The 15,405-nt window shown below is 42.6% G+C and overlaps 1 protein-coding gene across 1 annotated transcript in view; it reads right to left on the bottom strand.

Moving 5' to 3' along the window:
* CFAP36 (cilia and flagella associated protein 36) overlaps window positions 1-15,405 on the bottom strand; it is a 132,248-nt gene that overhangs the window by 89,385 nt on the left and 27,458 nt on the right. The window contains exon 2 of the mRNA XM_054023286.1: window positions 1,341-1,405. Within this exon, the coding sequence (XP_053879261.1) occupies window positions 1,341-1,405 (65 nt within the window). The remainder of the gene's footprint in view (window positions 1-1,340; window positions 1,406-15,405) is intronic.

Raw genomic sequence — 15,405 nt, forward strand, 5'->3', positions numbered from 1 at the left:
AACTAGGGGCCACCAAATGAAATTAATGGGCAGCACATTTAAAACAAATAAAAGGAAGTTCTTCTTAACACAGCGCACATTCAACCTGTGGAACTCCTTGCCTGAGGAGGTTGTGAAGGCTAGGACTATAACAGGGTTTAAAAGAGAACTACATAAATTCATGGAGGTTAAGTCCATTAATGGCTATTAGACAGGATGGGTAAGGAATGGTGTCCCTAGCCTCTGTTTGTCAAAGGGTGGAGATGGATGGCAGGAGAGAGAGTTCACTTGATCATTACCTGTTAGGTTCACTCCCTCTGGGGCACCTGGTATTGGCCACTGTCGGTAGACAGGATACTGGGCTGGATGGACCTTTGGTCTGATCCAGTATGGCCGTTCTCACGTTCTTACATTTCCAGTGTGTGTGGGGAAGGAATCTCTGGTTATGTTACGTTTTATGCCATTGACAAAAAGTAGGTGTCACAAATAGATCCCACAAAGTCAATTTAGAGTATTATGAAAAAGGCCTATGTCCAGCTAAACAGGAGGAATTTCAGAATCCCAATGCATGGTTTACAGAGTAGAATATTACATGTATTAGGCACTGAGAAACTTTTTTGGAGAGAGCCTATATGGATGAGATGGACTCTACCATAACCAAAGTGAAACCAGAGGATTGGAAATTATATAAATCACCCTCACCTGAAATGCTGTGTTCAGTTCTAGTCACCCTAGCTCAAAAAATAAGGAATTCAGAGACAGGCACTGAAAATAATGGGTTATGAAAAGACTTCCAAAAACAAAAAGATGGAAAACTTTGGTATTTTTTAGTCTACACAAATAAGATGATTCATGAGAAGTAAACAAAATAATAAAGTTTTAAAAGGATAAATCAGCTCCTCCTACAGGAAATATTTAATTAAGTTGAAAGGCAACACATTTAAAATTGATAAAGGAAATACATACTTCATAATGCATAATTAACTTGTAGAACTCGCTGTCACAAGAGATCACAAGGCCAAAAATTTAGCAGGATTCAGAAAAGAATTCTTTATTTATAGAAATAGTGAAGACATACACAGTTACATTAAGTAGAATAAAACTGTTTTTAGACGGTATATGAACCTTCACACTTCAGGGTATAAGTCAACTACTAAGGCTTAGGTTTAGGAAGAAATGTCACCTATGAGTTAGTGGACAAAAATGGAACAACCATGAGGTTCTCACATATTCCCCTAACACATCTGGTACTGGCGACTGTCAGAGACAAGAGACTGGACTAAATGAACGACTACTGATCCAATATGCCCATACCTATGCTCCAGATTCCTACACCCTAGCCATTGGTGAATAATACTCACCAGAGCTTTGTACTCCTGATGAATCTCTGTATAGGACAACTTGCTTTCTTCTTCATCATCAAAAACTGAAATTTAAAAAAAAAAAACTTGACTTTTCTTAAAAATGTATGTGTCAATAGTACAAAGAGTATTTCAAGTATTGAAATATTAAAGTTAGTGACCTTCAATTAAATGCAGCCTTAATTAAAAAGTAAGATCTACCTATTACAAAAGGTAATATATATTTAACCTCAAGTCACATATCTGGAATCTCTTCCATTTCTGCAGGTAGGTGTGATGAGGAGAACCCTTTCTACTGTGCAATAGTACCTCCTGTATTTCCTCCAAGCAGGATGTCTCTATGTGCTGGAAACAAGAAGGAGACACACTTTGAGATGTAGGATCCATAAATTGGGGTGAAGGGTGAGACTCTTATTCTGTGACAGAAGGTAGGGAGTGATGGTAGAATCACTGGTGGACACAACGCCAGCTGGGACAGGTAAGGATACCATATCTGTCTGGGCCATGTGGGAGCAATCAGAATATTTGCTTTTTCCTTTTTTGTCTCCAACAGCACCTTTAGTAATAGAGGGAATGGAGGAAAGGTGTAAAGAAGGCCCTTGTTTCAAGGGAGGAGGAGAACGTCTCCCCTGGAGTGTCGTCTCATCCCCGGTCTGGAGCAGTACTGCGGACATTTCTTTCTCTGGTAGGTAGCAAACAAGTCTCTCTCTGGCTACTCCCATTTCCTGAATATATCATGTAGAATAGTTGACTCTACTTCCCATTCGTGATCAAGCAGGAACTTTCAGCTGAGGCTGTCGGCTGTCGTGTTGTAGGTACGCCACTGATATTAGGACATTGTGTGAGATGCACCAATTCCCTAGCTTTCTGTGCATAAGGAATGAGACCTGGGAGCTCCTTGCCAGTTTATGTTGTACATACTGGCCATGTTGTCCATAATGACTTTCATGTGCGTGTTCATGATCAGCGGGAGGAACTGAGCACACACATTTCAAACCGCTCTGAGCTCAAGTAAGTTGGTGCTGAGATGCATCTCTGCCCCTGCATCACTGGATTCTGCTGAGCCAGCCTGCCCACCCATACCTGGCGCAGAGGGGCAGGACCCGGGGTGTTTCTGGGGCAGGCCCACCCCTGGCACTGTGTCGAGTCTCTGTACTGGAGGAGGTGGGGCCTTCAGGGTGATCTCCCATCTCAATGCAGCCAGTGGCCTGTGCTCCCCACTGCCCTGCCAAAGCCACATTTATTTATTTACAAATAAAATTTACAGAATTTTAAAATATTGTGTGCATAATTTTTATTTTTTTGGGTGCAGAATTCCCCTCAGGAGTATTTTCTTTTGTAAGCCAACGTGTATATCCCCAAGGATCTTAGGGTCACTCAAGAATCTATTAGCATGTTATAGCTGACAGATTTCTTCACCAAACAGTCACTGAACCAACAAGAGGTGATGCCATTTTAGATTTGGTATTGATGAATCGTGAGGCCCTCATAGAAGAACTGGTTGTAGTGGATAGCCTTGGTTCGAGTGATCATGAGCTAATTCAGTTTAATCTAAATAGAAGCATAAGCAAAAAAAGATCTGCAATTAGGGTCGTTGATTTCAAAAGAGAAAACTTAAAAAAATTGGGGGTACTTGTTAGGGAAGTGGTCTGGACTGAAGAACTCAAGGATCTGAACATGGAAGAGGCTTGGAATTACTTTTAACTCAAAGTTGCACAAACTGAAGCCTGCATCCCAAGCACGGGGGCGGGAGGGGGAAATTGTAGGGAAGGGTTGCAGACAAGCTAGATGAGCAAGCATCTCAAACAGGTGATTAAAAGAAAGCAGAAGGACTACAAGGAATGGAAAATGGGATGGATCAGCAAGAAAAATTACTTCTTGGAGGTCAGAAAGTGTAGGGATAAAGTGAGAACTGCCAAAAGTCAAGCAGAGTTGGACTTTGCAAAGGAAAGTACAACCAATAGTAAAAGGTTCTAAAGTCATATAAATAAAATGAAAATAAGGGAAAAAGAAGTGGGACCACTAAGTACTGTGGATGGGGTGGAGACTAAAGATAATCTAAGCATGGTCTAACGCAGGGGTAGGCAACCTTCAGCATGCGGCCTATCAGGGTATTCCACTGGCGGGCCACGAGACATTTTGTTTACGTTGACTGTCCGCAGGCACAGCCCCCTGCAGCTCCCAGTGGCCCGCAGGCCATACTGCTTCCCGCAGCTCCCATTGGCTGGGAATGGTAAACCACGGCAACTGGGAGCTGCAGGGGGCCATGCCTGCAGACGGTCAAAGTAAACAAAATGTCTCGTGGCCTGCCAGTGGATTACCCTGATGGGCCGCATGCTGAAGATTGCCGACCCCTGGTCTAATACCTAAACAAATACTTTGCTTCACTTTTTCATAAGTACTGACAGGGTGGCTAATGGCAACGAGGATATGGAAGTAGAAATTACCACTTCCAAGGTCAAAGTCAAACTCAAACATCAAACATCTTTACTGAGGAGATTGGACAGGCCTGTGACCAGGGCAGACCCAGAGAACAGAAGGGTGTGCTGTCTACCGGGCGCAAAGATACGCGATGTGGACCTACGGTTGAAAAGGATCCTAAAAGGAGCAGGTAAGAACCCCTTGATAATCCTTCATGTAGGAACGAATGACACAGCTAGGTTCTCGTTAGAGAGAATCAAGGGAGATTATGCCAGGCTGGGTAAGACGCTCAAGGAGATAGAGGCTCAGATTATCTTTAGTGGGATTCTGCCTGTTCCTAGGGAAGGGCAGCAAAGGGCTGATAGGATTGTGAGAATAAATAGTTGGCTAAGGGAGTGGTGCTATAAGGAGGGCTTTGGGATGTAGGGCCACTGGGAGGCTTTCGGGGACAGACACCTGTTCTCGCGGGATGGACTTCACCTGAGTAGGGAAGGAAATAGACTTCTGGGAGGGAGGCTGGCTCATCTTATCAAAAGAGCTTTAAACTAGGAAGTTTGGGGAGACGGTTGGGAGATGCACAGTTAACCTCCACGCCAGATTCCAACATTGAAAAGGTGAGTGAGATAAGAGGAGATATAGCCGGGGAGATTAGATTGGACATAAGAAGGACAGGGGGAACAGACACAAAGAGGCCCGCAACATATAGTGTTACTAATGGGAGACAGGCTAAACAACATACATTAGGGTGTTTATACACCAATGCGAGAAGCCTAGGTAATAAAATGGAGGAATTGGAGCTCTTGGTCCGAGAATTGAAACCGGATATCGTAGGAATAACTGAAACGTGGTGGAATGGCAGTCACGACTGGAACACAGGTATGGAGGGGTATGCACTGTTTAGGAAAGACCGGGACAAAGGTAAAGGTGGGGGGGTGGCATTGTATGTCAATAGTGAAATAAGCTGTAAAGAAATAATAGTTGATGGAATAGATAACACGGAGTCCGTCTGGGCAATAATCACACTGGGTAAAAGGACTACTAGAGCCTCTCTGGGGATAGTGCTTGGGGTGTGCTATAGACCAACAGGATTGACCCAGGATATGGATAAAGAACTATTTAATGTGTTTAGAGAAGTAAATACTAATAGGAACTGTGTAATTATGGGGGACTTTAACTTCCCGGATATAGATCGGGGAACAAACACTAGTAGCAATAATAGGGCTCAGATGTTCCTAGATGTGCTTGCTGATCAATTCCTTCATCAAGTCGTAGCTGAACCGACGAGGGGGGAGGCCATTTTAGATTTGATTCTGGTAAGTAGTGAGGACCTCGTTGAGGAAGTGATAGTAGGGGACAACTTGGGCTCCAGTGATCATGAGCTAATCCGGTTTAATACATGGAAGGAGTAACAGAATTAAATCAAAGACTAGGGTTTATAATTTTAAAAAGGCTAATTTTAACAAATTAAGGGGACTGGTAAGGGAAGTGGATTGGACAAACGTATTAATGAATCTTAAGGCAGATAATGCCTGGGATTACTTTAAGTTAAAGATGCATGAGCTGTCAGAGGCCTGTATCCCAAAAAAGGGAAAAAGATTACTAAGCAAGAGATTTAGACCGAGCTGGATGAGCGACCGACTCAAAGGGGCGATTAGGAAAAAACAGAAAGCGTACAAAGAGTGGAAGAGAGGAGGGATCAGTAAGGAAACTTACCTTAGTGAAGTCAGAGAATGTAGAGATAGAGTGAGAAAGGCCAAAGGCCGTGTAGAGTTGGACCTAGCGAGGGGAATTAAAAGCAATAGTAAGAGGTTTTACAGCCATATAAATAGGAAGAAAGCAAAGAAAGAAGAAGTGGGACCGCTGAAGACTATAGCCGGAGAGGAGATTAAAGATAATCTAGGCATGGCGCAATATCTCAATGAATATTTTGCATCGGTGTTTAATGAGGCCAATGAAGGTATTAGGGATACTAGCACCGTGACAGAGGGGCATACAGGATGGGGGATTACCGTATCCGAGGTAGAAACAAAACTTGAACGCCTTAATGGGGCTAAGTCGGGAGGACCGGACGATCTTCATCCGAGAATATTGAAGGAATTGACACGGGAGATAGCAGGCCCATTAGCGATAATATTTAATGAATCTGTAAACTCGGGGGTGGTCCCGTTAGACTGGAGAATAGCTAATGTGGTTCCTATTTTCAAGAAAGGGAAAAAAAGTGATCCGGGTAACTACAGGCCTGTTAGTTTAACATCTGTAGTGTGCAAGGTTCTGGAGAAAATTCTGAAAGAGAAACTAGTTGAGGACCTTGAGGTTAATGGCAATTGCGATAAATTACAACATGGTTTTACGAAGGGCAGATCGTGCCAAACGAATCTGATCTCCTTCTTCGAGAAAGTAACGGACTTATTAGATAAGGGAAATGCGGTGGACCTAATATACCTGGATTTCAGTAAAGCGTTTGATACTGTACCCCATGAGGAATTATTGGTTAAACTGGAAAAGATGGGGATCGATATGAAAATCCAGAGGTGGATAAGGAATTGGTTAATGGGGAGAATGCAGCGGGTCGTATTGAAGGGTGAACTGTCAGGTTGGAGGGAGGTTACTAGTGGAGTGCTTCAAGGTTCGGTTTTGGGACCCATTTTATTTAATCTATTTATAACTGACCTCGGAACCGATTGCAGGAGTGGGCTGATAAAGTTTGCGGATGATACGAAGGTGGGAGGCATTGCAAATTCGGAGGAGGATAGGGATATTCTGCAGGGAGACTTGAATGAGCTTGTGAATTGGAGTATCAGAAATAGGATGAAATTTAATAGTGAAAAGTGTAAGGTGATGCATTTAGGGATGACTAACAACAATTTTAGTTACAAGCTGGGGACGCATTGGTTAGAAGTAACGGAAGAGGAGAAGGACCTAGGGGTCCTTGTAGACCGCAGGATGACTATGAGTCGACAATGTGACGTGGCGGTGAAAAAAGCCAATGCGGTCTTGGGATGCATTAGGCGAGGTATATCTAGTAGGGATAAGGAGGTGCTGCTTCCGTTGTATAAGGCGCTGGTGAGACCTCATTTGGAGTACTGTGTGCAGTTCTGGTCTCCCATGTTTAAAAAAGATTAACTCAAACTGGAACGGGTGCAGAGAAGGGCGACTAGGATGATCAGAGGAATGGAAAACCTGTCTCATGAAAGGAGACTAGAGGAGCTCGGGTTGTTTAGTCTGACAAAACGAAGGCTGAGGGGGGATATGATTGCTATCTTTAAATATATCAGAGGGATAAATACAAGGGAGGGAGAGGAATTATTCCAGCTTAGTACTAATGTGGACACGAGAACGAATGGATATAAACTGGCCGTGGGGAAGTTCAGGCTTGAAATTAGACGAAGGTTTCTGACCGTTAGAGGGGTGAAATATTGGAACGGCCTTCCGAGGGAAACGGTGGGGGCAACGGACCTGTCTGGTTTTAAGATTAAGTTAGATAAGTTTATGGAGGGAATGGTTTAATGGTAAAACATATTAGCCAAGGAATACCAAGCAATGGTAGATAAATAGTATAATGGCTAACAGGGGTCAGGCTGGAGACTCTTGCCTACATGCTCGGGGTCTTACTGATCGCCATATTTGGGGTCGGGAAGGAATTTTCCTCCAGGGTAGATTGGCTGAGTCTCTGGAGGTTTTTCGCCTTCCTCCGCAGCATGGGGCAGGGATCACTAGCAGGAGGGTCTCTGCCAATTGAAGTCACTAAAACACAGGATTGGGGACTTCAACAGCAGAGTCAAGGGAAGGGGTAGGGACGGTTTTGTGGCCTGCAGCATGCAGGGGGTCAGACCAGATGATCATAATGGTCCCTTCTGACCTTAAAGTCTATGAGTCTATGAGAATCAAACTCAAACATCTTAATGGGACTAAACTGGGGGCTCAGATAATCTCCATCCTAGAATATTAAAGGAACTGACACATTAAATTGCAAGCCCAAGAGCAAGGTTTTTTACTGAATCTGTAAACTTGGGGGTTGTACCCTATGACTGGAGAATTGCTAATATAGTTCCTATTTTTAAGAAAGGGGAAACAAATTTGAACTGGAAAACTACAAGCCTATTAGTTTGACCTCTATTGTATGCAAGGTCTTGGAACAAATTTTGAAAGTAGTTAAGGACAGAGGTTAACAGTAATTGAGATAAAATACAAAATGGTTTTACAAAAGGTAGATTGTACCAGACCAACCTGACCTCCTTCTTTGAGAAGATAAGTGATTTTTTAGACAAAGGATATGCAGTAGATCTTATCTATCTGAATTTCAGTAAGGCATCTGATTGCAGTTCCACATGGGAAATTATTTGTTAAATTGGAGAAGATGGGGATTAATATGAGAATTAAAAGGTGTATAAGGAACTAGTTATAGAGGAGACTACAACAGGTCATACTGAAAGGTGAACTATCAGGTTGGAGGGACGTTACTGGTGGAGTTCCTTAGGGATTGGTCTTGGGACCAATTTTATTTAACATTTTTATTAATGACCTTGGCACAAAAAGTGGGAGTGTGTTAATTAAATTTGCAGATGATACAAAGTTAGGAGGTATTGCCAATACACAGAAGGATTGGAATATCATACAAGAAGCTCTAGATGACCTTGAAAACAGGAATATTAGGGATGAATATTAGAGATGAAATTTAATAGTAGAAACTGCAAGGTCATGCACGTAGGGACTAACAACAAGAATTTCTGATCCAAGCTGGGGACTTATCAGCTGGAAGTGACAGAGGAGGAGAAAGGTGTATTGGTTGATCACAGGAAGACTGAGAGTTGCCAATGAGATGCAGCTGTGGAAAAGGCCAAATCAGTCCTAGGATGCATCAGGCAAAGTATTTCCAGTAGAGAGAGGGAAGTGTTAGTACCATTACACAAGACACTGGTGAGACCTCATCTGGAATACTATGTGCAATTCTGGTCTCTCATATTTATGAAACTTAATTCAAACAGGAACAGGTGCAGAGAAGGGCTACTAGGATGATTCAAGGAATAGAAAACCTACCTTATGAGTGAAGACTCAAAGAGCTTGGCTTGTTTAGCCTAACCAAAAGAAGTCTGAGGGGAGATATGATTGCTCTCTATAAATACCTCAGAGGGATAAATGCCAGGAAGGGAGAGGAAATATTTAAGCTAAGCACCAATGTGGACACAAAAACAAATGGATATAAACTGGCCATCAACAAGTTTAGGCTTGAAATTAGATGACGGTTTCTAACCATCAGAGGAGTGAAGTTCTGGAACAGCCTTCCAAGGGAGCAGTGGGAGCAAAATAACTAACTTGTTTCAAGACTGAGCTTGATAAGTTTATGGAGGGAATGGTACTATGAGACTGCCTACAATGGCATGTAGTCAGTCTGCAACTGGTAGCAGCAAATATCTCCAACAGCTGGTGATGGGGAACTAGATAGGGAGGGCTCTGAATTATTACAGCAAATTCTTTCCCAGATGTCTGGCTGGTGGGTCTCGCCCATATGCTCAGGGTCTAACTGATGGCCATATTTGGGGTCTGGAAGAAATTTTCCCCTGGGTCAGATTGGCAGAGACCCGGAGTGTGGGGGGGAGGCTTCATCTGCACCATGGGGCGCAGGTCACTTGCAGGTTTAAATTACTGTAAGTGGTGGATTCTGTGTAACTTTAAGTTTTTAAATAATGATTTGAGCACTTCAGTAACTCAGCCAGAGGTTATGGGTCTATTACAGGAGTAGGTGGGTGAGGATCTGTGGCCTGCAATGTGCAGGTCAGACTAGAGGATCAGGATAGTCCCTTCTGGCCTTAAAGTTTAAGTCTGGCCTTCCTCTAACATTCTTCCAATGAAAGGATTGAAAAAAATTCCAGAGGAGGTTTTGAGTATTTTCAGATACCAATACTAATACAGTACTTCAAGTTCCTGTGCATGTCGATCCCACACATGATGTACTGGTTCCTCTAAAGTTTAGAGGAAGGGTATCTAGTGGTTAAAATATGGGCATACAAGTCAGGAATTCAGTTTCTTTCCCATATCTGCCAATGACTCACTGTGACATGTTGGACAAGTCACTTCTCATTTGTGTCTCCATCTCCCCCTTTGAAAAATGGGAATTCTATTTACCCTACATCACTGATGGGATGGGAAGTTTTATTAATGATTTATGTAATGTGCTTTGACATACACAGATGTGCTTAGAATTAGTATTAATTTCATCCAAATTTATAGTAGCTTAAGAAATAATCATGTCTCCAGTTATGATGGCCCTAAGCCAATGTCTCACTGCACCTTTATAAAATATTATGTGAGATGGCTGTCCCTATAGGAGAGATTACTCACATCATCCCTTAACAATCCCCAGCGATGCAATGACGAGAATCTAGTCAAACAGTTTAGTCACTCTGACTAAGCAACCTTTCAGAACAGGAGGATTAACATTGTTTCAGTTTCACTTTTGCCCATGCTTCTGAACACTCATCTAACATTCTTCCAATGAAAGGATTGAAAAAAATTCCAGAGGAGGTTTTGAGTATTTTCAGATACCAATACTAGTACAGTACTTCAAGTTCCTGTGCATGTCGATCCCACACATGATGTACTGGTTCAGAATTTTTTTCTCTAACAGTATCCTCTGGGAGGAGGGGGTTTGTGCATGCATTTCTCATGCTCTGAAGCGCCCTTTCCCAAAAACATAAGAGGCAGAGAGACCCCAAATACCAAGCAGTTCCTTCTGACCACCCTGTCAAAGAGTGAACTTCTCAGTGTTCCTCCTCCTCCTTTATTTAGTTTTAGATTAAGGTAGATCGTTTAGGTTTTCGTATTTTATTTCTTTTTGGCCCAGGGAAGAAGAGAAGAGCTTAAGTACTAGGTTAGTTGTACGGAGTCAGTAACCTGCACTTGAGGAGGGATGAGTCGAGGTTCTCTGGGAGATGTCTTTCTAATATCTTGGACATCATGTCTAAAGTATGTCTCTCTCTCATTTCCACTAATCTCAAAAGTACTAAGACAAGTAAGGCAAGACAGAGCTCCTGTCATCCTCATAGCTCTGGCATTACCTTGTCAGTTCTGGTTTCAGATCTCCTCAACCTTTCAAGGAATCAATTTATAACCTTCGTCTCCAAAAAGACATTATTTCTCAAAACTCAGGTGTAGTGCTTCATCCGGATGCAGCATCTCTGTATTTGATGACATGGAAGATGTTTGGCTAACGCCAATGGACAAGGAATGTGCTCTAGAAGTACAATCAGTGTTGTTACAGAGTAGAAAACCCTCCACTAGGAAAAGATACCTTGCAAAATGGAAGAAATTTTCTATTTGGACAAAAACAAAAGGATGTATTCCTACTTCCTCTACTTTTCCACTTATTTTATAAGATTATCTTTTATTTTTAAAGCACCTGGGTTTATGTGTAAGTTCTAGTATGGTTTATTTGGCAGCAATTTCGGCTTATCGCTCATTGGTGTTAGGATATAGATATTCAGCCTGTCTGTAAAGGCCTATACTTCAATAATTTATGTGTATTTTTATTACTTAGCTAGTTATACAGGTATAAAAGAAAGAATTAAAATCACTGTCTGTTTGTGTAAGGGCCTTCTTATACTGTGACAGTTTGAGGCTCTGTTCTTAGGCTAAGTAAGGCCTTTGGCTAAGCAGCAGAGGCAGCCATAAGCTAAGAAGTGAACGGTCACATTCTTACATTCCAAACTAGTCACATTAAAATAAGGTGCTATTGAGCTGTTAGGAATACAATTCTGTCCTGATATTTTTATTACCTCCAGAGCCTAGAAGATGTAAAAGGAAACTTAGTGTGATAGCATCCTGTCTGGCAAGAACTTACTTATCAATAGCTGGGATGTGAAATCCTCGCTTCTGTATTGTTTTGTATGTTTATTTGCATGGTCTCTATCTGGTTCTGTAATTGTTTTTGTCTGCTGTATAATTAATTTTGTTATGTGTAAACCAATTAAGGTGGTGGACTATAATTGGTTAAATAACCATGTTACAGTATGTTAGGATTGGTTAGTTAAATTTCAGTAAAATGATTGGTTAAGGTATAGCTAAGCAGAACTCAAGTTTCACTATATAGTCTGCAGTCAGTCAGGACGTGGAGGGGGAATGGGAACAGGGACCTGGGGTGGGGGAATTGGGATCGTATTTTGTTAAGGGGGGGAATGGGAACAGGGAATGGGAACAGGAACAGGGACATAGGCAAGGCTCTGTGGTGTCAGAGCTGGGAAGGGGGATACTGGAATCATGCTTGCTGAAAGTTCACCCCAATAAACATCGAATTGTTTGTGCCTTTGGACTTCGGGTATTGTTGCTCTCTGTTCATGTGAGAAGGACCAGGGAAGTGAGAGGGTGAAGGAATAAACCCCCTATCAACTGATATTAGATTCTTCAGGTTTTTCCTATCAGTCATCTCATGTTTCCTTCAGTTAAAACAATTCCTCCTCCATGGGTTTGAATTTAGTGTTTTCAGCTTTGATGGAGCCACTCTTTGAGCCATTATCAGCCTGTTCTATTCACCACTTACCAGCAAAGGCTGTATTTTTAATGGCTATTACTTCTGCCCATGGAGTTAGGGAGATCCAAGCTCTCATGTCTAACCCTCCATACACAGTATTTTCATGCTGACAGAGTCACATTAAGGTCACATCCTAAATTCAACCCAAAAGTGGTTTTGGATTTTCATATTAACCAGTATATTCACTTCCCAGTTTTTATCCCTAGACCCCATTGTTCTCCGTCAGAGTCAAAACTTCATACCTTGCATGTTAAAAGAGCCCTTTAATATTACATAAACAGAACAAGACTTTTTAGGAAAACTCAGATTTGCCTTATCTCTGCCACTCTATAATCAATCAATTTAATCTCAGACTGTCTAATTGGATTGTCATCTGTTTTAGAACAGCCTATGAGATTAATAAACGGAACCCTCTTTTGAACATTTCAGCTTGTTCTACCACGGAACTGGCCTCTTCAGCAGCATATTTCAGCATGTCCCTCTGATACAAATACGTAGAGCAGCTACATGGTCTTTGATTCATACACTGTCTAAGCACTACTCTTTACAGGCTTCATCCAGAGTGGATGCTCAAGTTGGAAAGGCAGTCCTACAACCTTTGTTCTGATAAATTCCTTGCTCACACTTCTAAGGAGTCAAACTGCTTGTTAGTCATTGTTATTGGGATCCACGTGCACAGGAACTCGAAGAAGAAACGGTTATTTATTTTTCAGTAATTGTGATTCTTCAAGATGGTCTGTGCATGTGGAGCCAACAACCCCCCCTCCACTCCCGCACTTGGCGTCTTACTGAGGCTCTGGGCAGTGAAGGAGCTGGTTTGCGGTTGGGGTTGCTCCACCGCTAGTGCTCTCAGTAGGTGGAGCTTGAGAATATGAGGAACTTATGCATGACCCCCAGAGCACACTGCTAGAGAAAAAAATCCAACCTCTTGTGCAGGGGTGCCATGAGTGAGATTCACACTCACAAACCAACTCAAAGAATCACAGTTATTGTAAGGTAAGTAACCATTCCATCTGAATGATGGGGGTTTGACAACCGAAAGAAACTAATATAAACCCCATTCTAACAAAATCGGCATCTATACGCTCCACCATATTACTCCACCCCATTCTAAGAATTTTTGAGGTACCTAGCTTATCATAGAATATCAGGGTTGCAAGGGACCTCAGGAGGTCATCTAGTCCAACCCCCTGCTCAAAGCAGAACCAATCCCCAACTAAATCATCCCAGCCAGGGCTTCGTCAAGCCTGTCCTTAAAAACCTCTAAGGAAGGAGATTCCACCACCTCCCCAGGTAACCCATTCCAGTGCTCCACCACCCTCCTAGTGAAAAAGTTTTTCCTCATATCCAACCTAAATCTCCCCCACTGCAACTTGAGACCATTACTCCTTGTTCTGTCATCTGCTACCACTGAGAATAGTCTAGATCCATCCCCTTTGGAACCCCCTTTCATGTAGTTGAAATCCCCCCTCATTCTTCTCTTCTGCGGACTAAACAATCCCAGTTCCCTCAGCCTCTCCTCATAAGTCATGTGCTCCAGCCCCCTAATCATTTTTGTTGCCCTCCGCTGGATTCTTTTCAATTTTTCCACATCCTTCTTGTAGTGTGGGGCCCAAAACTGGACACAGTACTCCAGATGAGGCCTCACCAATACCGAATAGAGGGGAATGATCATGTCCCTCGATCTGCTGGCAATGCTCCTACTTATATAGCCCAAAATGTCATTAGCCTTCTTGGCAACAAGGGCACACTGTTGACCCATATCAAGCTTCTCATCCACTGTAACAGGTCCTTTTCTGCAGAACTGCTTCCTAGCCGTTCAGTCCTTAGTCTGTAGCAGTGCATGGGATTCTTCCATCCTAAGTGCAGGACTCTGCACTTGTCCTTGCTTTAAATGAAGACTAGACTCATCCATAAATACAGTATTTCAAGCAACCCGAGACACAGTTGGAGGACAAGTATACGGGAATATAGGGAATCCAGACAGAAACCTAGTGCCTTGGATTTGTGGTAACCAGGAGAGGCTTTACATGAATGTCACGTTTGAGAATAGGTGTAGATGTGTTTTGATGAAGCTCAGTTTGAGCCAGTCTTGAATTTAACAAGTTGCACTGTAGAAAAACCCTTCTCACATAATGCATGTTTTGCAGTTTCATCCATCAATACCTCCAAATCTAAGATGAAAATTTATTGTGAAGACTCTGCATTGATAACACTGAATGAGGTATCCTTTTTATCAAACTTAACAATGATTCACTTCTCTTGCATCATGAAGCTGTATCTGTGTTGTCACCACACATTCGCACCAATGCTTTTGAACCTTATATAAAAGGCTCTGGATCTTATCTGACAAAATGACATCCCCTATCTGATGGAGCATTAATCTGAATATGAAACACTATGGAACAATGTGACGGTCTATACTATTATGTTCACCAATTTTACAAGACTCGGACAAATTTTGTACAAAGTATACCATACAAGATTTCATTGGAAAAGTTAGTCTGCTAAATAATAATGTCCCGGTAAAATATGTGTGGCAATATTGTATGTAAAGTTACAATCTTCTACTGTATAACACTGTTATAACAATCCCAAAGTGAAGAAACGCAGGCCCAAACCAGTTTTTCAGAGACAAAGACATGCGGACACCTCAGCTGGCTCTCACCTGCTTAAGCAGCCATTCTCCAGCAACAAGACAGTGTAAACAAGAAATTTACATTTCGTCACAGGGACAGTTCAAACCTTATGTCCACAACAGACTGTATGTCCATGACTCAGCAAGGATGTTTCTAGCACAATAAATTGAATTATGACGAGGGGAGGAAAATACTTGACTTCACTCCTCCTCCCATCTCTCTGCTCATGACATCAATGAATACCTGAAGGACACTGAACTAAGGGGGAGGGGTCCTAGGCTGAAGGGAGACCCAGTCTGTAAAACATATCAGGGCCGGTGCACCTTGCGCCACCCCCAACCCAGCTAACCCTGCTCCCCCTGCAGCAGCTAACCATGCCCCCCGCCCCCCTCAGAGGAGCCCCGCCCACCGCGGCAGCTAACCCAGCCCGCCACCCCCCCAACCGGAGAGCCCCCCCACAGCAGCTACCCCCCCTCCACAA

This window comes from Malaclemys terrapin, chromosome 3, assembly GCF_027887155.1.
Source record: "Malaclemys terrapin pileata isolate rMalTer1 chromosome 3, rMalTer1.hap1, whole genome shotgun sequence".
NCBI lineage: Eukaryota > Metazoa > Chordata > Testudines > Emydidae > Malaclemys > Malaclemys terrapin.